The sequence below is a fragment of the Rhinolophus sinicus genome, linkage group LG15 (genome assembly GCF_036562045.2).
Source record: "Rhinolophus sinicus isolate RSC01 linkage group LG15, ASM3656204v1, whole genome shotgun sequence".
Classification (NCBI taxonomy): Eukaryota; Metazoa; Chordata; class Mammalia; order Chiroptera; family Rhinolophidae; genus Rhinolophus; species Rhinolophus sinicus.
In genome coordinates, this window is record NC_133764.1 from 46084861 (window position 1) to 46109084 (window position 24224).

General features: G+C 51.6%; 2 protein-coding genes and 1 non-coding gene across 5 annotated transcripts; 1 reads left to right on the forward strand and 2 right to left on the reverse strand.

Moving 5' to 3' along the window:
* Positions 1-77: 77 nt before the first annotated feature.
* Positions 78-11616, reverse strand: PCGF2 (polycomb group ring finger 2). Of its 3 annotated transcripts, none has more exons than XM_074319954.1 (10): positions 11458-11616; positions 5278-5429; positions 4587-4683; positions 4272-4327; positions 4135-4185; positions 3804-3912; positions 3588-3642; positions 3402-3497; positions 2312-2392; positions 78-1735 (listed from the first exon to the last, which is right to left on the reverse strand). In XM_074319954.1, the coding sequence occupies exons 2-10, from the start codon at positions 5387-5389 to the stop codon at positions 1358-1360; spliced, it is 1035 nt and encodes a 344-aa protein (XP_074176055.1). In that variant the 5' UTR covers positions 5390-5429; positions 11458-11616; the 3' UTR covers positions 78-1357. The 3 variants fall into 3 exon arrangements, with proteins under 3 accessions (XP_074176055.1, XP_019596188.1, XP_019596189.1); XM_019740629.2 differs by having other exon boundaries at positions 3402-3500; positions 11458-11555; XM_019740630.2 differs by lacking the exon at positions 11458-11616 and adding an exon at positions 10726-10819 and having other exon boundaries at positions 3402-3500.
* Positions 11617-14972: 3356 nt separating this feature from the next.
* On the reverse strand, positions 14973-15046 carry TRNAN-GUU (transfer RNA asparagine (anticodon GUU)). The gene has a single exon. It is a non-coding gene; the product is annotated as a tRNA-Asn (tRNA).
* A 752-nt stretch (positions 15047-15798) lies between these two features.
* On the forward strand, positions 15799-23608 carry PSMB3 (proteasome 20S subunit beta 3). Its single transcript, XM_019740633.2, has 6 exons — positions 15799-15956; positions 16277-16461; positions 18612-18719; positions 20903-21080; positions 22540-22634; positions 23510-23608. Exons 1-6 carry the CDS (start codon positions 15954-15956, stop codon positions 23556-23558), a joined length of 618 nt encoding a protein of 205 aa, XP_019596192.1. The 5' UTR covers positions 15799-15953; the 3' UTR covers positions 23559-23608.
* The last annotated feature ends 616 nt before the right edge of the window (positions 23609-24224 follow it).

Sequence of the window (24224 nt, forward strand, 5' to 3'; positions counted from 1 at the left end):
ACAAGAAGCATGCGATGGAGGCCAGGGGACCCACCAACCCTTTCCCTATCCCCTCTACCCCAAAGAACTAGAGGCTCTGGAGAGTATGCAGCATTTATTACAAAGCAGGATACAAATGTCCCAGGGCGGGAGGAGGGTACAGCCACAGCACCTCAGACACAGGACAAGGTGCAAACACAAACAAACCTGTTGGCAGGGTCCAACCCCAAACACCTAGGTTATGCCAGAACCTTGCCTTCTCCCTTCCTCCCCAATTTGATCTATGTACATTGGAAGAAAACAGGTGGGCAGCGATTTATTTGGAGTGGGCCCCTCAGGGGGTGGTCCACTAACCTCTTGGGATGGAGTTGAGGACAGAGCTTACAGGTGTCTGTCTTGTGCTTTTAGATGCTCCTGTGGCTCTATCCTGACTTGGCCTCAGCTGGGGGTTGGGAGGGGACTAGAGGGGCTGTTTGCCTTTGGCAAAATCTGGGGCTGTGCTTGTCTGAGGTTAACCCGACTCCACCTCTCTACTCCAGGCCCCCAAGTGCGGCTTTATCATCAGCCTTGCTGGGGAGCGTTCCTGGGTGGGGGCAGGGGTCCAAGGGGGCGAAACAGTTCACAATACTAAAGCCACAGTGGGATTTCAAGGGCTGAGGCCTCCCAGGGCCTTAATCTTCTCTTCCACAAGAAAAAGGATGCGAAGGCCACACACACAGGGAAAAAAAGGCAAAACTATATTCTTTGCACAAAGTTTCCACTGCAAGAGGAGGTAAAGGAGATGCCATCTCCGCCGCCCACTCACGCCTCAGAACCAGGGGATAAACTGCATTTGTAAAAGGCACTGTCTTAGCAATTCTCTGGACATTCAACAATGGGGGTGGGGCATTGGGGCAGGACAGCAGACAAGATGGGGAGAGAAAGGGTAGACCCCATACACAGCCAGTCAGAGTTGTACCTAAAGCTTTGGGAGCTGGTGGGCCCCTCAACAACCCATCTGCCTTGGGAAACATACGGAGGATGGGGCAGAGCTTTACTGAAGCCTCAAGTGGCCCCTCCAGTACACCTCCAGGCACCCCCAAAAAGAGTAGAGCAAATTACACAAGACTCCCTAAAAATGAACACCCCACCCCCCACACATACACACACACATAAAGTTTGTTTCCTGTGGCATTTAAATTAATCTGGTTGGTCCATAGAAAATAAGTATGTATATTTGGTTTTTCCTATGTACATATATATATAGATTTATTTATAAAACCCACCCCCCACTCCTAAGGTGGGAATAGCTGGAGAAAGTAGAAGTGGAAAAGGGGGTCCAGAAAAAATGGAGGGGTGGAGAGGCATGTCTGGAAAAGGAGGGAGAAGGTCCCTTTCCTCAAGTTAAGGGGGGCACAGGAGCGCCATTGACAGTCATCTTGCGCCCCCTGCTGGTGGAAGATGGTGTCTGCAGGCAGTTCGAGGTGCCCCCGTTGGTAGCTGTGGTGACCCCACTTGCTGCTGAAGGAGGAGTGGGGGAGGTAGGGTGGGTGGCCGGTGGCCCATGGGAACTGGGAGAGCCATGAGAAGGGGTGGCTGGGCTGGGCAGGGAGGAGGAGGTGGCTGGAAGGGTGGCAGGGCTGGGAGCCTTGTCGCTGACTGACTCACACTCGGAGGCTCCACTGGTGTTGGTGCCCTCAGATGGGGTGGGCGCTGTGGGCAAGGTAAGCCTCTTGCAGGCTGGCTGGACCCGATACTTGAGGGGGAGAGGGCCATTCTGCAAGGAGAGCAAGGGGGAGAGAGGCAGGGAAGGGCTGGGTGTCAGGAGAAAGGCCTACCAGGCAGCCACCCACCTTCACCCCACAGTGCCCAAACAGACAGGCAAGGTCGGGGCCTTGGAAAGAAAGATCCGGCAGAGTAGGAGGACCTAGGCAAAGCGTGACTGAGCTAGCAAGCCTGGAGCTACAGGGTCACACAAGACCCAGAGAGAGGCAGAGAGAATGTGTAAGACTAGAGACTGGAGAGAAAAAGAAAGGGAGGCCAAAGAGCAGAAAGCAACATTTACTCCCCCACAGCCACCAGACCCTCTTTTCTAACCCCAAATCGGAGCACATAATCTGCCCAAGGATCTTTTCCTCCTTCTAAGTGTGGGAGACCATCAGCGAGAGGGCTCCAAGGCTAACCTGGTATGGGGGCCACCCTGGACACGGCCAGCTCATGGGATAACAGATGAACTGTGACTAGAGCAGGGTGGCCCATGTGGTCACTGTGGCCACAGACCAATGCCAGACCTGCAAGGGGCCCCTCCCAGCCCTGCCCTGTCCATCCTGCACCCCCGCCCCACCCTGCTCACCCGCCTCCAGGGGTAGATGTAGGCAATATCCATGAGGGTGTAGTATTCCTTCAGTGGCTCATCCTCGTATAGAACCTCCACCTGCAGGAGAGGGAGAACACCGTGACCCAGGCCGGGATTAAGGCTCTGGCCATTTGGCAAAGAGGCTCCAACCTAGGAGTCTTGGGGGTCGGAGGGGGCGCAAAGTGAACTTGCAGGTGGCCCCTCATTACTCTGGGGTTTCATGGTAAGTTCAATATCCACACCAGGGTTGTCCCAACATAAGTCTTGACCACCAGGTGGGAAGGGATCCAGAGAAGATACACATAACACAACCCCTGCCCCCAGCCATCCACACAGCCGTTTGGGTCTCCTTATATCCCTGCCAGGTCCCCCAGAGAAGCTAACAGGCAAAGAAAAGGCCCAGGTAAGAAGGATCTCGTGGAGCACCGGCTCTCACCCAGGATGCACAGCGGCATCACCCAGGGAATTTTAAAAATACCAATGCTTAGGTCTCATCCCCAGAGATTGTTCATTTAATTGGTATGACTTGAGTTTTAAAGCTCCCCATGTGATTCTGACATGCAGCACAGCTTGGGTTTCACTGTCCCAGACCTTTGATACTCAAAGTGTGCTCTGTGGACCAGTAGCATTGGCAGCACCTGAGAGCTTGCTAGAAATGCAGAATCTACTGAATCAGAATCTGCATTTTAACAAGATCTCTAGGGGATCACAGACACATTCAAGTTTAAGAAGCAATGTCCTAGAGCTCCGTTGGAATTTCAGACTAGCCTTTCTTCAGCCAGCTGGCCCCAGGTAAGACCCTGTATTTTTGCACATATACCTCTGCTATTGTTCTGAGTGTGCAAGCATGTGCGTGCACGCACACACACACACCCCACCTTGTTCTCATGTATTTCTCTGCACACTGGTTTCAACAAAGACTGCCCCACCTTAACCTTAGTTTCAATTACCTTTTTACTTGGGCTCAATTACACAATCAGGTAGGCCCTTGATGACACCCAGCCAGCCATGAACAATGGCCGGGATGCACAGATTGTCAGACACACCCACCTACAGACACACTTTTCGAGAGGGCCCAGGGAGTCACCTTGTATTTGCTGGGCACATCCATCTTGTTTCGGAGAAACTTGGCCAGATGCATGACGGTCATAGCTGCTGGACATCGCAGGAAGCGCACCCCTGTCTGCTGGGGGACAGGCACCCAAGGGCTGGGGTTTACCCAGGCACTCTCTCCCAACCCACATCCCACTCTGAGGCAGGCCCCAGCACTTACCTTCTCTTTATCCCCATCGCCATTCTCCAGGGGGCCCTTCTTCTCCTCCCGGTCCCTGGGGGATGAGAAAGAAGGAATCTAGGAAAACCCCGGTTCAGGCAGGATGCCCTAGTGCACATATCCAGAAGGCCCTCCCTCCTAGAGTAATGGGGTCAGGGCGGAAGAAGGGGGTGACACTCCTGGACCCCAAAAGGACCAGATGTGGGTCAGACTTGCCTGACAGTTTCATAGAATTCGATGGAGAGGCTGACAATCTCGTCGTCGCTCAGGGCCCCCTTCTCTTGCTCCAGGACCTCGCCACGGTCTTCATTGGAGCCATTGGGGACTGCAAAAGGAGAGAACTCTGAGGGTTTAGCCTCGGATGGGGGAAAGAGCCCCAAGGACCCAGGATCTTGGGGCTCAGCGGGGTGAGCCGTCGTCCTCTGGGCCAGGGAGGTGGCATGGTCGTGCGTGGAGGATGGACAGCCCAGAGCATCCAGCCCTCATGCAAGGGACAGTGCCACATACACACATGCTCCCAGGCCTGGGAGCACACACACAAACTCACCTTCTGTCAGGGGGTATGCTGCATAGAAATCCCGTCGCCTTTTCATCTCATCTAGAAGAAGGAAGGAAGCAGGGTAGAGAGCGAGCAACAGACTGGGAAGTGAAGGGCGGCAGGCAGCAGGAAGGGTGTGTGGATACCTTTGAAAAGCCCAGGGACCAATTTGTAAACGATATCTTGGAGGGTTTTGTCAGATCTGGAAAAAAAAACATACAGGGGCCTGTCAGCAAGCCCCTTACCCTGATCTCCCCACACAGGGACCCCACTTCTCACCTCCTTTCCTTAGATTCAGGGCCCAGCACTGGGGTCCTTGTAGACTAGTCTTTACCCCTCCATTATTTCTCAGCTGGATACAAGCCAGAGGGAACGGGCCTAGTGCTCCTCCCCCACCTGCCACTTGAGCTCCAGGAATAAGGGGGGCTGAGGGACGGCGGGGAGCTGACCCAGAGGCCCACCTGATGCTCAGCAGCGGCCGGGTTTTATGGACCTGAACATCACACATGGGGCAGTACTTGTTGGTCTCCAGGTAGCGCACGATGCAGGTTTTGCAGACTTGGGGGCGTAGAGAGAGAGAGGAGAGTCAGAGCTCCCTTTGTAACCAGGCCCAGCCCCCACGCCTCTGCTCAGGTGCAGGTGTCCCTTCGTCTTCGCCTTGTCCCTGCAGTTCAGGGCTGTTCGGAGGCCCAACGTGCCCTGTTTTGCACAGATGGCAACTGCCCCATATCCATCCTTGGGGGAGGGCAGATGTGTGTGTGTGTATGTGTGTGGCCAATGTCATCTGTCATGTATAAGATGAGCTCCAAGTCCCAAACTCCTCTTATGGAGCACAAAACAGCCAGCCTGTTAGACGTTTCCCGGGGTCCCTGATCCCCTGCCCCCCAGCCCAGAGTGTACACCAGAGTCACCTGCCCCTTCACGGGTGACATTTCAGCCACAATTTCAGATCAAGTCCCTGAAATGAACTTCTGGGTTAAAGCCTCTGCTCTCCCCTCCAGACAGCCTCTCTCTGACCTAGGGACCCCCACCAGATACACAGACATGTCCACCCTTCAGGACGGGGCCTGTGTTCTGCCTCCCCCAGGCAGTGCCCCTCCAACCTGGGCAGAGGCCACCCACCCTGAGAAGCAGCCCCTCCACCCAACTCACAGGAATGCAGGCACTCCACGATGGTAGTGGCATCAATGAAGTACCCCCCACAGAGGGCACACATGAGGTGAGGGTTTAGCTCCGTGATTTTGATCCGTGTGGTCCGATGCATGATGCCAAGGAGGGGGTTGGGGGGGTTGGGGAGCGTCACCCTGGGGAACGAAAGTGGAATCAGAAATCCAGAGATCCAACATCTCTCCCTGGGCCCAAGCAAGGCCCTTCCTCTGTGCCTTCAAGGCCAGATTAGGTACATGCATGGGCTGGTTCTTTCTGGCCCCCCGTGAGTGTTCAATGGGTGCCGGGGGCTCTGGAAATTCACACAACCTTGAGCAACAAGGTCAGGCTCCACCTCAGGAACAGCAGGAAAGACTGAGATTAGACCACAGGAAGGACTACCCAACTCTCCAAAGGATGTGGGAAGGCAGGAAAATGGAAGAGAACAGACTTTTAAGAAATCTCCCTAATCCCGACTCATTCACTCAAGTGAGTGCTAGGAGCTCTGTGGAAACTCAGATAAGTAAGCCAGTGCCCCGAACCTCAAGAAAATACAAGGGAAAGAATATTATCCCTGCCCCCCTCACCACTTCTATATAAGTGTAAGGCCCCTGACTTGGTCTTTCTACTCCATCCTACCCTCCTTTCAACCCATCCACTGTTCCTCCAGGAAGCCTTTTCTGGAAACACTGTGGGCACAGGCTGCCCTAAGTTGGAAGGGGCACCTCATCACTTATCCTCTAGCTCTCCAACCAGCCCTGGGCCCAAAGCCGCAACCTGGAAATCCATTGTATGCTGACCATGCGAGTTCCAGGCCTGGTGCTCAGGCAGGAAATACTGAGGACAGTCCTTACATGCCTGAAATCGGGACCACGCAGCCCATGAGCACACCTCCAGGAACCACCCTCCCATGCACACGCAGGAATTTCCCCCACGTGGGCACTGCCACCTACCCACTGTCTCCCCCCTGGTAACACCTTCTCTGCAACCTGTCACAGGCTGTCCAGCAATAGACCACAGGCTCTCGGAGATGCTGGGCAAAAAGTTTCCTGTCCCCAGCCCACCCAAGCACCCAGCCAAGCCCTGGCAGAGTCCGGGGAGGTCAGGCAAAGCCCAGCTCTGGATAGGCTGATGTGCTTTCTTCTTGGTATGAAAATCAAAGCTGGGGTGGCCGGTTAGCTCAGTAGGTTAGAGCATGGTGCTGATAACACTGAGGTTGCCGGTTCAGTCCCCGCATGGGCCACTGTGAGCTGTGCCCTCCTTGAAAAAAAAAAAAGGGGCTAAAAGAAAAACAGTCAACCCAGAATTCTCTATTAGATGATGAGTTCCTTCACCAAAAAAAAAAAAAAAAAAAAAAAGTGAAATAAAGACATTAAAAAGAAAAACAAAAATATAAGCTGCACCTAAAAGGGAGGGCCCCTCCCTTCTTCTTTCCCAGAGTAAAAGCCCAAGGGGTGGGGCTTGGGAGAGTGGCCAAACCCCAACGGCTCCTTTACAACACACACCCGACTATCCTTTCCAGAAACATTTCTAAAGCCACCACATTGGGTTTTCTAGGACCAGAAATTCACAGCCAGGATCAGCAGTTTCTATAGAGACCCCAGGATGAGTTTGGCCAGGACCCAAAGAGCCAACAGAGGCTGGCCAGAGACCGAAAGAGATGGAGAGACACCAAGTTGCAGGGTAAACAGAGGGGAACAAGCAGTAAGCCCAGAGAGCCAGTGGAGATGCAGTGGCCAAGACCTGCAGACCAGGCCAGAGGAAAAGGGTTCCGACCCCACACAGGGTGGCCTCGTTCTGCCTTCCCTGCACGGGTCCCCCTTCACAATTATGTAGCAGGCTTGTTGGCCACTCCACTGTTTGGTCGTTTCCATAGTAACCCCGTCCCTGGCAAGATGCCCAAATATTATTACAACCATCCACAGGAGAGAACAAACTCCAAGTGGACGTCTCATTGAGTGTGTGTAATAGCCATCAGATGTGTGTACGTGCCGTCTGGGCCTCCAAAGGTACTTCATGTGACTGCTTGTCCTGTGTGTGTCTGTGTCCAAATGAATCTATATGAATGTACAGCCAGAAACAAAACATTTTGGGGTCTGCTAATACTTGGGGGTCCAGGTTGCTATCAGTGAATCTCATACCCCCTTCTTTCTCACACACGCACACATGTACGTACACACAAACACGTAGCACTCCACTCTGCCTTAACCACCTCATTCACACACTTGCTGTGTTTTCAAACACTTGCTCTTAAGAACTCTGATCTAGGTCTTATGGCCTCAACACGTAGGAGCTCCTGGCACATGGCTGTGACCCTTCACCCTCTCACTCTTGAGCATTTGTGAGGCTTCAGATCCAGACTATCCCTCAAGCTCCTTTCTAGATGCATTGGCGAAGGAGTGAGCTGTGGTGCTTGTTGAAGGAATGAAATGTTCCTCGTCCCCTTTAAGAAATGAGCCCCCGTGACACTCCCAGTTCCCCAACCCCATCCCAGAGCCTCAGGAGCCTCAGACTATTACCTCTGGGGTTGGGGGTGGGGAAAAGTCTTGATTGGTTCCTCAACTGATTGCCATGGTTACCTGCAGGGCCCTGCCAGCAGGTGCCAAGAACTGTAAACAGGAGTTCTATTCCCCCAAGCACCCCCTCCCCACCTTTCCCCACCAGGAAGCCTTAGGACCCTATACCTGATACCCAGTTCCTCCCCAGTTGCAAGTAGCTGGTATGTTGTGGGAAGGAGAGGAAAGAAGGGTGATGGGTGGCTGGACTGCCAGCATCATCGCTTTAGGGAAGAGGCTGGGAGATGGGAACAGCCTGAGGGAGACAGAGAGGGAGAGACAAATCCAAGAAGCAGAAAAGGAAAACCAAGGGCCTTTTGGAAGTGGCCTCTGTGGAGCTCTGGGAGCTCTAACAGGTCAGTCCCAACCGTATTCCCACAGTGGACCTGAACACCATCTCCCACCCCAATGCCTTCCCCTAACCAGGGTCCAGGTCCTTCAGTATCTTTTGTCCCCAAACCATTGTCTTTGCAAGGGCACCATAGTTGGGCTGCCCACGCTCCTGGCCCCTGGGGTCCTTGGTCTCAGCTATAGTGACAGGAAAGGAACTTGATCAGCACCCAATTCCAGCTCCTCCTTGCCATTTAAACCTGGCATCTGTCTTCCCCCATCCTCAAAGTCCCCTACTAATAGAGACCACCCCCATCTCTCTGTTTTAACCAAGCTCTTTCTGGAAGCTTCCCCAAGATTTAGTCCTCTCTCGCTGTCAGGATTTTTGTGCTTTTTTTTCTTTTTCATTTTCCCCTGCAGAAGTAGCCAGTCTCTGATAACCCAGAGGTCCCTCTCCTCCTCTGGATGCCCAGCTGCAGTATTCTTTGCTCTTCCTTTCCTCCAAATGAAATTAGCCCAACTCCCTCACTAGAAAACCTCCAGGTCTTGGAAAAAGTCACTCAAGGTCACATCTAGAATTGCAGAGGTAGAAGGAATCTTAGAAAGCATCTTGTCCAATCTTTTCATTTTCCATAAGAAGAAACTAAGAAAGAAGTGACTTGTCTAAGGTCACTCAGCAATGCAGTGGCAGTCCGAGAATTAGAAACTGCCTGACTCCCAGTTCAGTGTTTTTTACACGTTGGCACCCATGCCAGGGTCCCCACTCATCTAAAAAACCATAAGGACTCCAGGTTCCCTAGAAAACCACTCATTAAGCCTTCTGGGAGGGGTCAAAGTCTGGACAAAACATGACCATCAGCACGCATTCTGACCTTGAAGTAGGAAGAGGGAGCAGAGGCTAATCACTTCATCCCCATTCCATGGTACACACAGGAAAACTGAGGCTGCACGGAAGCACACTGAGCCTGGGTGTACTATCAAGACTCAGACCCTGGGTTCCAAGAGTCCATTCCTCTGCCAACTGTAGGGGTGCAAATATGCAAGCCCCGGGCACTTGTCTGTGGGGGAGAGAGGGGGTATGGAGGTCTACCTGGGAGCACTGTCAACCTCTCATTCTCCCTTGAACTTTGACCCTGGGAGAAGGTACGGCTCTCCCACCAGCAGCACTGAGAAAGGCTGGGCTCACTCTACCTTCCCTCCCTTTCCCACCTCTCAGCTTCCTAAGATCAAACAGATCAAACAAAGACAAAAACGAAAAACATACAGAGCTACAATTGCCACACACACACACACCCAGAGCCAGACACACCCCCTCCATCTCTCTCACACAACACACAAGGCCAGACACCACACACACAGCCAGACAGATACTTGGCCAGACACACACACACAGACACACCCCATCACACATACAGCCAGACCAGAACCAGGCCCACATTTGCCAGATGCATAGCCACTCCCACCCACCCTATCCAGAAGCACACAGTCTGACATCCCTGCCTGAAACCAGAGCTGCAAACACACACTAACCTTTTGTGCATCCCTGGTCCACCCAGTGTAAATTATAACAGAAGTCTTCTGGCAACAAAGGCAGTGCGGCTCCCAACCTCCATTCTGGGGGCACAGGCTGGAGGAGTGGGGTGGGCATCTGACCTGCACAACATGTAACCTCTTCCTGTTCAGGCTCTCTATTCCCATGGCAACAGATTCATCCTCCAAGATCTCTCAGGCAAGGAAGGCCAGGGGCAGCAGAAAGCCCCCTTCCTGCCCACCCCCCAAGACTTCAACTTGAACCCCACCCAGCTACACAGTGTCTGGATCTTGAATCCCAGGTCTCACCTGGGGTGTTTCCTGCCTCCTTTCAGACAGTTCTAAGACTGCAATCTCCAACTCCAAACCAGGGAACCCCTGGGAAAACCTCCCCACCAAAAACTGCAACAGAGCTGGCTTTATGCTCCTTTTCCAAGTACTAACACCTTGGAACAGAGTGGAAGGGGGAGGAAGAAGAGAAATTAGAGTTTCAGGAACAAATACAAACTACAAGAGACCCATAGAAGGAGGCATGAGAACGGAGTGGGAGACTACCAAGAGACCTCCCCACCCCCAGAGACAGGAAACCCTGGAGAGACTGAGGCAGGATGGGGTGGGGGGTGGGGGTAACTGTGAGACAAAGACCAGGGGCAAGCGCCGAATAATACTTTCACAACATTTACAGGCAAATTCACCACTCCAGGCCTCCTCCAGCCATCCGGAGCAATTCTGGGCAGATGGGGACCTTGGGGGAGGGGGAGAGGCATGCCTGGGCCCACCGTGGAGACAGGAGGGGCAGGGGTGTCGCATGCCGAGGGGTCCCACCCTCAGAACTAGCAGCAGGAGGACCTAGAGAGGGAGGGGGCAGCCCGGCTCCTCCGAGTTAAAGGGGCCAGTCAATCATCCTCCTCCTGCCGCCGCTGGCGATGGGAAATATCGCGATAAACCTTCCCCATCTCCATTGTACCCCCTCCACCCTGGCTCACCCCGGAGCCCGGGTCAGAGGATCGGGGACCCGTTACCGGGTGGCCGCTCCTACCTTCCCTACAGCCAAACTTTCGGCGGGGCCCAAGGAGGGGTGTTCCGGAGGAGGCTCTGCTGAGGTGGTTGGGGAGGGGGCGGGGCGCCCAGCCCTGGGATGGGGGGGAAAGGGACTGGCTGGGGGAGGTGCCCGAGAGGACCCGGACCCCCGCAGGGAAGAGCGCCCTCCCCCGGCCCCGCAGCGATCAAAAATGCCTGTCCCCTTCCTCCGGGCCTCAAGTCCTTGCGCGTCCACGACGCCCGGGTGTTCACGGAAGAAGCAGAGAGCGACCCCTCCCCAGACCGAGGGGCGTAGGGGGTAGAGCCAGGGCCGCTCTGGCTCGTGGGGAGGGATAGGGGGAGAGATCCACCCCACCACGTAGCCCCAAAGCTCTTGTGGCTGCCTCAGACCCTCCCCTTCGCTACCTCGGGAGCAGATCTAGGAGGGGGCTGCGGCACAAAGAGGTGGTGGTCGAGAAGGACGCCAAATCGTTAAGAGGGGGACTCCACATCGGCCATCTTGGAAGGGAAAGAAAGGAAAAGGGAAGAGAAAAAAGGGAGAAAGAAAGGCGGACCGGGAGAGCTAGATAGGGGCTGGCGGAGGTGGGGCGCAGACGCGAGCGGCAGGCCCGGCTCCGAGCCTCCCCCTCCCACAGGGGTGTGTAAAGAGGATGCACCGGCCCCCCATCCCAATCCCCAGATGGTTACGGGATAGGAGGAGAAAAGGAAAGGGCAGTCTGCGTCCGCTTACCTGGGTTCGGGATCCGGTGGGTCTCGGGGAGGGGGGATGGGAGGGAGGGAGGGAAAGGGGGGAGGGGGGCCGCAGCCCTGTCGCTCGCTCAGACAGCTGGAGGGGAGAAACCTACGGTAAGAAAGGAGTTAGTGGAAGCGGCTTGGGGTGGGTGGGAGAGAGGGGAGGGGAGGGGACAGGGGGGAGGGGAGGGACCAGGGCCGGGGGGGGGACAAAATGGCTTTTTTCCTTCAGACTAGAGTAGGTCCCGCCCACTACTCACCCACGTGACCTCATTCCTTCAGGGTGTTTGCCGAGAGGGGCAGAGGCGGAGGGGGAGAGGCTAACGGGGATGCCCCCCCACCGGGTATTGGGCCCCCCAAACTAGGACACGACCTCACCCTTCCCAAACAGCCCCTGACTCTGGAGGATGAATCCTCTTTTCTGTTACCCTCCGCAACTCACCCCCCTCAATAAAAATACGTGTGCGCCCCCCACCCCCTGACCCTGCGATCTCTGCCCCTAGCTGGGGCGCCTAGAAAATGGTGAAATGACGACTGCAGTCCTCCAGCCTCGGCCTCAGCCAAAAGGCTCTAGGCTCCAGCGGGGGACGCGACGCCTCGGCCACGCGTCCGAGTTATTTTCATTCACTCTAAGTGACACTCCCTTAAAATTAATAACTGCATTTGTAAGAGAGAGCGTATCCTCCCCACCCTTCTCGGCGGCGGTATCACCGGCTCAAAAACGCAGCACTCTGGGACCCAGCCCGGCGCCTCGGGGTAGCAAACAGAGTTAGAGGCGGTGGGGGAGATGTCTCGTGGCGGGGTCTCAGTCGCTATGGTGCAGGCTGGCGCCCCCGGCGTGGAGAAAAATGGAACACAACCTGGACCTGGAGATGAACTGAAGACCGGGACTCAGGCCCCGGGCCCAGGACACAATAACCCGCCAGAATGCAAGAGGCCCGAATAAACTAGAAAACCAGGTGCGGGGGCTGGAAAGTGGGCCCGCGCTTTTTTCCCTGCCTCGCGCTGATTCCCGCATTTTTCGCCCCGGTGCCGATTCGCGCTCTGCGTTCTGCGTGGTTGGTGCGCCTCCCTCGCAGCGACGGCGGGAGGAGCCCAACTCCGGCAGTCGGTCCTGTGCGCAGCGGCGCCCGCCGTGGAGAGAGGACCCAAGAGGGAGGCTTGTACAAGCCCGGCTGAGGCCGGCGCTGGGGAAGCTAATCAATACTACGTTCAGACGACCTCCGTGGGCCTGCCTCATTAGGACGGTCGATTCGCTTATTCGTTAGTCAAGATTTATTAGGGATGGTCACTGTGTCTGTCTCTCCAAATAGCTCGAGCATCCGGCCAGAAGCGCCATTAAGCGCACTGGCGGTGGCTGGATCGAGTTAGGAAATTAGGAGACGAATCTTGGACAAGCTTCTGAGCGCCTGCCTCCTCCTCCTCCTCCTTCCCTCCTCGCTCGCAGCTCAGGCTGACCCGAAGCTGGGGGTGGCAGACTGCAAGCTTTCACCCTCTGGCCGGCAATCAGGAGATCTTCGGACACTGGCCGCCGAGTGACCCCAGCTTCAGCCTTCAGCCCACACCGGCCGAATGGGGGCGGGGAGGAAGAGGAGGGAGTAGAGAGATTTCCTCCCAGAGGGGGTGGTCCGAGAACCTGAAGGAGAAGAGCTGGGGGAGGATCCGGTCACCTGCTCCCCTGTCTTTGCACGCGGAGACCAGGAGATTGCTGACCTTCAGGGAAAGGGGGCTCTTGGCGTGGACACGCCCACTGTCCCTAGGGCAAGTGTGTCGCCTGAGTCTTGGACTCTGCCAGGAAAGACCCGTGCATCTTCCTCTGTCCCACAATCGCCTTACAGAGAAGAAAGCACAACACAAACTTCTGTTCTGCCACTCCTTTCAGGCTAGAAGATCCTGGGCAAGAGAAATCTATAGATTTGCAAAGATCTCCATCCCACCAACGACCCATATGGGCATCCAGGGCTACCCTTGGGTGTGTGTGTGGGGGGGGCGGGTATCTGCTACTAGGAAGAGGGCTGACATCCCTCTGAGTCCCCACTGTGCCCTTTAATCCTGGCGTTCTGCCCCAGGGTGCCACCGTGCTCACAGGGGGTCCATTCACTTGTTCCTCAGTTATTAAGCACCAGTCACAAGCAAACCGCAAGACAGAAGGAACATGCTGAAGACCAGCTACCCACTAAAACTTTATTTTAATAATTTCTGTCCTGGGCGACAGGTCCCCACATACTTGGTTTAGCAGGGGAACCTTCTAACCCAACCCTTCCCACATCTAAACTCTGGTTTCCCGACAAAGCAGAGTATCAATGTTAAATACTGCATCAGGCACAGGGCACATAAAGCTGATGAGCTGGGTGGGCTTTTCCCCACAGGGTGCTCGCAGGTCGGTGGGGGCAAACTGGAGGGTCACATAGCCTGTCCGGTTAGCTCCCATGGCACTGTGTACCCTCCGGTTTGCCCTCACCTCACCTGGCAGGTAAGCCCTGGGGAGGGCTTTCAGAAGAGGCCTCCTTTGAGCCCAATCTTAAGAAGAGCAGATATGAAAGATAACTGCTTGAGTGCGAGTCCTTTGCTTAGCTCCTTCATAAAAGGGAAGACTCCGACCATGTGCCCTCAGATGCACCTCTGGCAGACGTTAGTTGCCAATGCTTCCCCTCAGTTCTGTTAGTTGTAGTATCTCACATGGTCCTCTACCTGACAACTATTCATCAGAAGAGTCAATGTATCTGTGACAGACTTGAAGTTTCTAGAGAGCAGGAACCCGGGAAACCTAGGTAATTATTTCCAGCGCATACCAAGAGCCACTGCCAGGATAAGATCACACTGAAAATGACAATGGTAAGGAGAGGGAGTCTGCTGTCCTTTACTCCTGTCGCCCAAATAATGTCCTTTGTCAGTTTCTGCTTCTATTTCCCCATCCTCACTTAAGTGTGTGTATTTCTGGAAAAAAAATGTTTTGTTGTTGCTTTCCTTTCTCTGATGCTTCTCATATTAACTGCTTCTTTTTTCCTTCTCTCCATTTCTGTTTTCCACTCGCACTGCCTCTTTCCTCTGTCATGCCCCCTTATTCTGTCTCTCTGTATATCACAGCTATGTTCTCCCCTTCTCACATTTCTCTTCATCCCTCAGTTTGTCTTTGCCTTTGTCTATCGCACTTTTTCCCCTTCCAAATGTATTTCGAGAATGTAACATCGGTGAGGCCAACAATGGAATACTGTCCAACCTCCGCTGCAAATTCATTCTTAATCCTACGAAAAATGCAACCTGAAACGTATTTTGCACAGAGACAAACACCTCTGTCTTCCTTTTTCCTGCAATCCAGTTTGAGGGCGGAGGGGTAGGGAGGCGGTGGAGGAAATGCCGGAGAAATTACCCCATTAACTGAACAACAAATGTTCAATCACAATTGCTCTCTGATTTGCCATAGAAAAAATGTTGTGTCTGCCATTTCCACACCAAATTTGGCTTTTCAGCGGTTGGGATGATAATGCTTGGGGGGTGGGGGGAATGGAAGAGCGTCCCTGGGTGGAGTTGAACCACCAACCTTTCGGTTAACAGCCGAACGCGCTAACCGATTGCGCCACAGAGACCACATAACTGCTCCATCCGTGGCGAGCCGAGTCAATCACAGAGAGCCTGCGACGGCGCAGGAATCGGAACAGAAACCCGGCAATGGGGCGAAAGAAGTCAGATCCCGGGGAGAAAAAGAAGAGTTCCCGATCCGGGGAGGGAAGGAGGCAGGACGCGCACGCGTCTCCTCCACTGGCTCTGGAGAGGTTGGCGCCGGCTTCCTCCGGATATTAGATAAGGCAAGCTTGGAACGTCCCTTTTTAGGGTGACCCGAGACTTGGGGATATGTTAAGTCGACTTACTGAGATCCCCCAAAGCAGAACAACCTTCGGCCTCAAACCTCCCCTTTCCAGATTAATCCCTGCAGCTGCAGAATACCCGCCACGCCCTCCTACCTATCCTCTTCGTATTATTAAATATGCGCTTCATGGGCGCCTCCTAAATATCAGGCACCGTTCTAGGCCAGTTAATGTCCAGAGCCTAGCGTAGTGCCAAGCACACAATAGATGTGAGGATTTCTGGAATAATAAATGAAACAAGTTAACATGAGTAATAAGGTTGACCCATACAGCGTGTTGATAAGGCAACACTGTAGCCCTTCAGCAGCCCACGTGCAAGCAGGTCCGGTCCCTAGTCCCCTGAGTATTGAGACTGGAACAGCCACAATCCCAGCCTGCATCGCGACGCCAGATTCTTCCGCACTCACAGTGACTTTTCATTTTCCTCTTTCCGCTTTTCGTTTTGACTTCTCAACGAAACATCCCGTGCTAGTGACTGGCAGGGTGAAGAGCCAATAAGAGAGCAAAAGTATCCCGGAAGGGCCGTCTTTCAGCCAATAGAGAGAAAGTAGCGAGAGTGATTGCGCTGTGAGGGCCCGGGCTGGTTTGCTGGAGTAGTGGCGATTGGAGGTCCTTATACACTGCAATCATGGTGAGATGGGGAGCAAGGAGAAGGGACACGGGGTAGGGCTTGAGAAACGGGGAGGGGGTCATGGGAGGTTTGGGAAGCGGAGAGGGGTCTGTGATCGACTGAAGGACGCGGCTCCAGTTTCAAGGGGAGCGCACTGCAGTGAGGACCAAGGGGGCTCCTCGCAGCCCCATGGGGCTAATCTCAGAGCTGGAGTTCGGGACGTTCAGGCGCCTCCAGAATGGAGGACAGTGTGTACAGGAGCCTCCGGATCAGGGGCTGGGCCAGGGGCTATGGCCGCGTTTGGCCCCTCGCGCTGAGCCCCTCCGCTCTGTCTGCCCCAGTCTATTATGTCCTATAACGGAGGGGCCGTCATGGCCATGAAGGGGAAGGACTGTGTGGCCATCGCTGCCGACAGGCGCTTCGGGATCCAGGCCCAGATGGTGACCACGGACTTCCAGAAGATCTTTCCCATGGGCGACCGGCTGTACATCGGCCTGGCCGGGCTAGCCACCGACGTCCAGACCGTGTAAGTGTCGGGGTACCCAGCCCACACCCAGGCCTCTTCTTGGACCAGCCTTGCCTGGCGTCGTGAGTGGCCTGGGTGTCAGTCACGTACCAAACAGCACCAGTGAGTCTGAGTCTTTGCCGGTCACCGTAAGTATCCCAACCAATTTATACCAGTATTTACTCTGTGCCAGACTGTGGAACGCACCTTACCTGCATGGACTTATTTAATCCTTTTAACGACATTACCATGGTGCTGCCCTATTTTGCAGATGAGAAACCGAGGGTCTCAGAGTGTCTTGACCGAGATGCAAGCTAATGAAATGTCAGCTCAGATCCCATGCAGGCCTCTATGAAGCCAAAGCCTGCACTCAGTCCGGAAGAACCTCAGGTCTAGTTGGGAGACAAGACAGGCATACAGAAAGATAACTGACCCATGATGAGCTGGTGCATAGTAACCGCTAGATTTGTTATCTAGTTGGCAGTGGATCTGTGATTTGAGAGAAGGGAGGGTTTGGGAGATTAAATAGGTAGCTATTGCGCTGGTCCAGGTGTGAGGGTTATGGTCCTAACAGGGCGTGGTGGTAGGGAAAGAAAGGAAGATACTTCTGAGAGTTGTTGCTGACCAGCCTTAGTGACTACTTGGATACTCTGAAGCTAAGGAACCATTCATTGAGGTCAGGGTCATGTCTTATCTGTTACTAGTGTCTGGACTAGTTACCTGACATGTAGGCAACCCAGAAATGTTTTAAAGATGGTTTCTATTTTGAGTATGTTGACTAATAACAGGAATTGGGAGGACTAGTTTTAGAGGAAGAAGATGACCTTGATTTTGACACCAATTTTGAGAGGACAAGGCAAGCCAAGTAGAAACATCTTGCGAGCAGTTGAGGTATGAAATTATATCTCAAGAGCCGGAGAGGCATTGGTGAGCTGTTAAATCTATGGAAACAGATTCTGCAGAGACAAAGTAGAGGGAATAAATAAGTTGCAGTTCAAGAGCTGAATGTGTAATTAACAGTGGGGAATAGAAGAGAAGCCAGAGAAAAAGAGAAAAGAATCAAGATAGGGTTTCAAGAGGGAAGATGCGATCACAGGTGGCAGGGCCTGCAGGAAGCTGGTAGCCTAAGCAGCAGTTCCTGGACTTAGTTCCTACAAGATTGAGAGACCAGTTCACTAATGTGGGTGAAAGCTTGGCATAAAAATTTCTCATTTCCCTTAAAGCTCTCTGTTTCAAGAACATACAATTTGGAAATTATTCCTGAGATCTAACCCAACCAGCCATTTTTTCCTGGTCCTGGTATCATCAGAGAATCCCATCAGTGTGAAGGCCCCCATCAGCCTGCCTCTGTGCGGTCACTGCTGCTCTCCTCACGCCATTTCCTTTTCTTCAGGAGGCTTTTCTCACCAAATGTGCTTGCTTGTGGGCATAATTGCTAATTTTGCGAGGCCAGTTTCCTCACTTGTAAGATGAAGCTAAGGTCATGTCTGAGGCTTTTTGTTCTGGTGGCCTGTGACTCTGCCTCCAGCAGGTATGACATTAGTCTGCTCCCTGCAGGGGCATATCCCTGAGCTCTCTGATGGCACTGGAGTTGTGGCCTTTTTCTTAGGCAACTTCCAGTCCTTTAGTGCAACAGCTGCTGCTTAAAACACATAAGATTTTGTAGTTTTCCAAGGCTCTTGTCATATACCCATACATTACTTCACCACCAGGTGGTTTATTTTGTCCTCATCTTATGGATGGAAAAATTAAGTTGGAGGATGAAGGCTTAGCCCAAGTCAGCTCACTCAGTCCACTTTTCTGCTGTGAGCTGCCATGACTATGTCTGCAGCCGATGCCTGCCAAGAGTGTAGAAGGAGCTGTTCATTTTACTGTATATAAATTATTCCTCAAAAAAAGGGGGGAAATATACTTTTTTACTCCCCTCTTCTCCTCTCAAAAGACGTATGGGAAAGATTAGTAGAATGGTATGTTTGCAGGTGTTAAGTGTTAGACAAGTCCTGAAACATGGACATGAGGGTGGATTCTGGTGAGGGAATCACTGGGACGGGAAGAGGCGAGTCTTGGCGAGGGCTGAAACTGTGTCGTCCGATGCACCTCCTGGCCTTCACAGGTGGGACTCTAAGGGACATTCAGCAGTGACTTACTAACTCACTTTTCTTCTTTGACAGTGCCCAGCGCCTCAAGTTCCGACTGAACCTGTATGAGCTGAAGGAAGGTCGGCAGATCAAGCCTTACACCCTCATGAGCATGGTGGCCAATCTCTTGTATGAGAAACGGTGAGTGGAAATAGAGCAGGTCCTCAAATAACATTTTGTTCAACATCGTTTTGTTATAATGTTGATGAGATGCCATAGGTACTTAAGTCCTGTTTATATCAATTAGCCAGTGATACAGTTGGTTTTGTTACACACCGTTTCGCTTAAAGTCACAGAACCTATCGACAGCGTTAAGTGAGGACTTGCTGTGTAGCCTGGGACCCGGGGAATGCAGCACCTTTGATTGGCCAAGTAGGCATGTAGTATGGAGGGGTGCCCAGGAAGGGGATCCCTTTTTGTTCTCCCTTTTCTTATTTGCAGGACAATACCTTTATTTTATGGGTCTGTTTTCTATGAGACTGACAACCAAATAGAAAAGAAAAAGCTATTTCAGAAGGCAGGGAATAGAGCAGCCCTTACTCTACAACGAATTCTGTGACATAGATTCTCTGGAATAGCAGGGAATCTAAGCAATGGGTATGTTGATTTTTGTAAGTTCTCTTTGAGGACTTGATGATGAGAAAAGAAGGGGGCCAACCTGTAGAATTCAGTGCAGAAGCTGGGATGGAATTGCAGGGAGAAGCCCATAGGTACTTTCCCCACCTACCTCTGGGCAAAACTGTCAAGAAGACATGTTCAGCTCTTTTTTCTTTTTTTAGCTTTTTATTTTGGAGTAATTTTAGACTTTTTAGAAAAGTTGTGTAAGTACTCTTTAGCTTTCAAAACTAAGTCTTTGCTCTTTCCCTACCTGGAGCAATATTATTGCTTTTTTAATATTAAAAAGCTAAAAACAAAAAGTGTTACTTTTTTCTTTTTAAGTAGAAGTTAATATCCTCAGCTGTGAATTGTCTGTAGTAATCATGTTTATGAAAAGCCAAAACTGAGAAAGGCTTAACAAAAGGTTTTTAAAATTGATTTATATGGGGGTGAGGCAGGGGTCCTCTAAAGTTGTAAAAATTAACTCACATTAAGGTATATATTCAATGGCTCATGTTTATTGAAAACAATAAAAATATAGGACATTGAGGCTCACCTGGAAAATTCTGGATTCTAACCTGCTATATAGCCAGGAGCTTTCTCTACAAGCCCAACTAAAATTGATTTTCCAGTAGGATAGGCTAATACAGTGATTTACAAAGTTGAGCAGACAGTTTTTAAAGGAATAGCTTCTCGTGGAACCCAGAGAATCCATCAGGCACCTCTGTTTGTGAAAGACTGCAGGAAAAGTTAAACACTGACCTTTGGGTGATACCTTGGCAGCAACATTATTGGAAGTGCAAATGCAGGCCCTGAACTGGGTTACTGTATTTAGTTTAAGACTGTTACCCAGATAATCCAGGATATTCCTCTATGAACTTTATTTTCAGTTTATTGAGAGGAAATACAAAAATTCAAGTTTCTTATAGAAATTGATACCCAGGGATCTGTTTGAAAAACACCAGATCATAGTACCTTACCCCACCCCATACCTTTACCTTCAACTTATTTGTTTAGAATTCTCTTTTACAGAGCTATAACTTAAGGTCATGCCCTCAGAAAACTGAGAGCCAATATAAGACATAGGTAATGCCTCTTTATGTACAGTTTCTATTGAGAATACTGGCCAGTAGTTTTCAAGTATTTCTATATTAAGATCCCTAAGATTGATTCTCCTCAAAGCTCAGGGTCTAGAAGAAGTTTCTGATGAGCGGCTACTTTGTGTTGGCAGACGATGAGAATGAGCCAGCCCGCTGAACACCCCTCTTTGCCTTGCCTCCTAAGAGGCTGACATCAAAACTTTGTGTTTAGTCTGAGTGTCTTGTATTTCACTTCATTTTTCAGTGTTTTTCTTATAAATTGCCTCAAATCCATTTTTGAAAGGAATAAAGGTATAGATGTATAAAGAGAGGAATTGAATGATGCTAGGACCTGGATTAGGATAGGGAAGATTAGGAGAAAGCAGAATTCCCAAAGAAAGGAGGAGGAAGAGAGGGTCAGAGGTGAGAAGGATATGAAGGTAAATGCCAGAGAAAAGAGAATAAAAATCTTAAAGCATTGCCAGATGCCAGGAGAGGGGGAAAGAGTTCATCAAAGCTGGCTACAGGGAAAGGGGATCTTTCCGTGCAGGCCCTCCGTTTTCCTCCCAGGGCCTGGGCCAGGGGCCTTGTCTGAACAGGAAAGTGAGTGTTAAGTTCTGGTTTCTCTCTCTGCTCCTGGCCCCACAGGTTTGGCCCCTACTATACTGAGCCAGTCATTGCTGGGTTGGATCCGAAGACCTTTAAGCCCTTCATTTGCTCTCTAGACCTCATTGGCTGCCCCATGGTGACTGACGACTTTGTGGTCAGTGGCACCTGCGCGGAGCAGATGTATGGGATGTGCGAGTCCCTCTGGGAGCCCAACATGGTGAGTTCCTGGGGTGGGGTGGGGCTGGGCTCTGAGAGATCCACCCCTCCTTGGCCGTCAGGGAAAAATGTGTTTACCTGGCAGGTAGTGGGGAGAAGGGTGCAGGCCGGAGAGAAAGCCACAGTTGCTGAGCCAGAAACTCCATCCGCCAGGGCCTTGGTGTGAGCTGCTGGCTGCAGAGGAGAGGGCCTTCTGTTAGGACACTCCAGTTATGTATTAGCTAGAACAACAAATAATTCCTCACATTGGGTTTTCAAGATTCTCACATTCATTCACTGAACAAACATTTAACAAAGTGCAGGGTTAGAGGCAGCTCAACGGAATGGGCTCTGGAGCCAAGTTGTCTGGGTTGGAAAACAAGCTGCACCTACCATTTCATTAGTTGTGTTCTTGGGTAAATCAGTTTACCTCTCTGCCTCCATTTTATTGGCTGTAAAATGGGGGTGATAATAGAACCTACCTTATGAGTGGAAGTGTGAGGAAAACACATGAAAAGATTGGAACAATGCCTGACAGTGGGTTGTCTGCTGTGCCGGATCTGGCAGGCTCTGGGGAAACCAGATAGTCTGTCTGCAAAGGCTACTGCAGCCTAACGAAGCAGTACCTGTTAAAATGCCATTTGCGAGGAAGAGGAGGAAAGGGCCTGGTTGGCAGAAGGAACAGCCTGTGCACAGGTCCAGGTGGGGCCCAGTGTGTTCAGAGACTGGGGAGAGCTCTGTGGCGGCTGGAATGTGGGCAGGAAGTGGGGTGAGATGACCACGGAAAGTGAGGTTGGGATGAGACTTCAAAGTGCCTTGAATGCCGTACCAAGGAGTTTGAATTTCTTTTGGCCTAGTGTCAAAGGCAATTGGGAACCCAAGGAACCAGAGGCCTGCAGGTAGATGGGAGAGGCTATTGTAGTCCCCAGCAGGCGGGAGGCACTGAGGTCCTGAACAGAGACAGTGGCGGTGGCAGGGGGCAGCCAGAGTCTAGAGGAGTTGGTCACTTAAAACAGAAGTGAGGGAATTGGAGAATGAGGACCCCTGACTTTTCTAGCTATGCCAAGCTAGAGCATGTAGGAGAAAGAACAGGTGTAGGGGGAAATGTGCTGTCATGCCTGGACAGATTGACTATTGAGGTACCTATGGGACAACCATGGGGAGAGTCCATCAGATATCTGACAAAGCACATGGGAGCCAGATAGGGAATCTTCTTCCCATTTTACAGAAGAGGAATCGAGGCTCAGTGATGGGACATGTGACTTGCCCAAGGTCACACTGCCGGTTAGTGGAGGAAGTTTTGGGTTTGAACTTTACCTTGTATAACTCTGCTTCCTTCTGAGGGGGAGCTGAGGGGGCTTCTCACTTCAGGCACAGGAGGGGCCACAGCTGGGGACCTTGAGCCTAGAAAAAAGAGTTTAGGAGCCAGGCCAAGTTAGGGTCCAAGGCTCTGGGGATTGAAAGGCTTCTGCTATTGTCAGGATCCAGAACACCTGTTTGAAACCATCTCACAAGCCATGTTGAATGCTGTGGACCGAGATGCAGTGTCAGGCATGGGTGTCGTCGTCCATATCATGTGAGTATGAGTTGAAAGTCTAGAAACTTCGCAGACACTTCCCTCTTCCTCCCCCACAAACACCTCATCTTCCCAGCCCCCTGGTCAGGTGCGAGATAAGAAAGGCATTTGTGACAGACATGCAGGATAACAGAAATCTATGCTTCCCTAAGTGTGGCAGCTACCTAGATTCTCCTGCCCTACAGCAGGTGAGGCTCCATGACCCCGAGTCTCCCTCTTTGCTCACGATAGACATTTCTTTCCTTCCTTAAGTGCCCCCAGAGTCTCAGGGACCTGTGTGGTGATGAGCTGCAGATTGATGAAAATTCTCGCAGCTCCCCTCCTTTCTCCCAATTCCCACCAGTCGTGGAACCCACAACTGTGTGAAGCACTGAACTCTGGGAACTATCTCTAATCTCCAGCCTGCTCCCTAACTGCTATCCCCTTTTCGTCTTAACTGTTTGGGGCTGTCACCAGGAACCTGATGGGATGCAGTAGGCGGTATTCTCCCAGCTGCTTTCCTTGGGTGCATCGCAGAATAAGCATTTGGACTCTTGTTATGGGATAGCCTGCTTAACGACCATGAAAAACAGATTGGTTCTTTTATGTTCTTGAGGTGAAAGCCAGCATACTTCCTTCCTAAATGACTCGTTCTCTAGGCCTGGAGGAGTTCCTTCCCTTCTTTGGAGGGCTTCCAGCCCGGAATCTCCTCAACTCTTGATGGTTGAAGTCTTCACCAGTCTTCCCATCTCTCCATTCTCCCGTTCCTCACCACAGGCTGAGGAGACAAGCTATTATTAATGTAACATGAGCAAAACAGTTAAACCTAGTTAGGACAGCCTTTTGTTCTGCAGTCTAGATGGGTGTTGATGTTTTGTTACTTTCTCCCTCTGCAGTGAGAAGGACAAAATCACCACCAGGACACTGAAGGCCCGAATGGACTAACCTTGTTCCCAGAGCCCACTTTTTTTTTTTAAATAAAAGTTTTTCTTTCACTCCTGCTTCTTTGTATTTGAATCTTTCACTACAGATCTCTGTTCCCTGCTGGGCAGTTACAAATAGCTACTCAGGGTATAGCTCAGCACTCACGTGTTCTTGACTTGCAGCGTTGCCTACTGGCACACCAGTGGGAACAGTATCTCCACACCACTTGAGTGCCTACTCTGTTAGGCCCTGCACAAAGTGCTGTGCACATTCTGGAATGGAATCATCGTCAAGACTTAAGGTCGCTGATGTTATCCTTAAGCACAGTTAAATCATTTGCTCATGGCCACTTTACCAAGTGGTTCCATTTGACTTCAAAGCCTAGAAGCCTTTTCACTCAACAACTGGAAAACCCTTAAATCTTTCCGTTTCAGGTAGACATTTGGCTAAGTACTCACAAGTAATAATACCCTTGTAGATCAGTGTTTCTTAACCTCGGCTGCACATTAGCCTCCTGGGGAGCTTCTAAAACAGGTATTTTGATCCCATTCCTCAAGATTCTGACTTAATTGGCCTTTTTTTTTTTTTAAAAAGATTTTTATTGGGGAAGGGGAACAGGACTTTATTGGGGAACAGTGTGTACTTCCAGGACTTTTTATTTTTTCCAAGTCAAGTTGTTGTCCTTTC

Bases quoted from the DNA above. Each gene is read 5' to 3' on its own strand.
- PCGF2 (XM_019740629.2), bottom strand. From the start codon at position 5,389: ATGCATCGGACCACACGGATCAAAATCACGGAGCTAAACCCTCACCTC. The intron at 4,328-4,586 runs GTGGGCCTCTGG...TTTTTTTTCCAG, and splicing joins CGGCCGCTGCTGAGCATCAG to ATCTGACAAAACCCTCCAAG. The intron at 3,501-3,587 runs GTAAGTGCTGGG...CCTGTCCCCCAG, and splicing joins GCGATGGGGATAAAGAGAAG to CAGACAGGGGTGCGCTTCCT.
- PSMB3 (XM_019740633.2), top strand. The intron at 16,462-18,611 runs GTAAGTGTCGGG...CTTCTTTGACAG, and splicing joins GCCACCGACGTCCAGACCGT to TGCCCAGCGCCTCAAGTTCC. The intron at 21,081-22,539 runs GTGAGTTCCTGG...TGCTATTGTCAG, and splicing joins CCCTCTGGGAGCCCAACATG to GATCCAGAACACCTGTTTGA.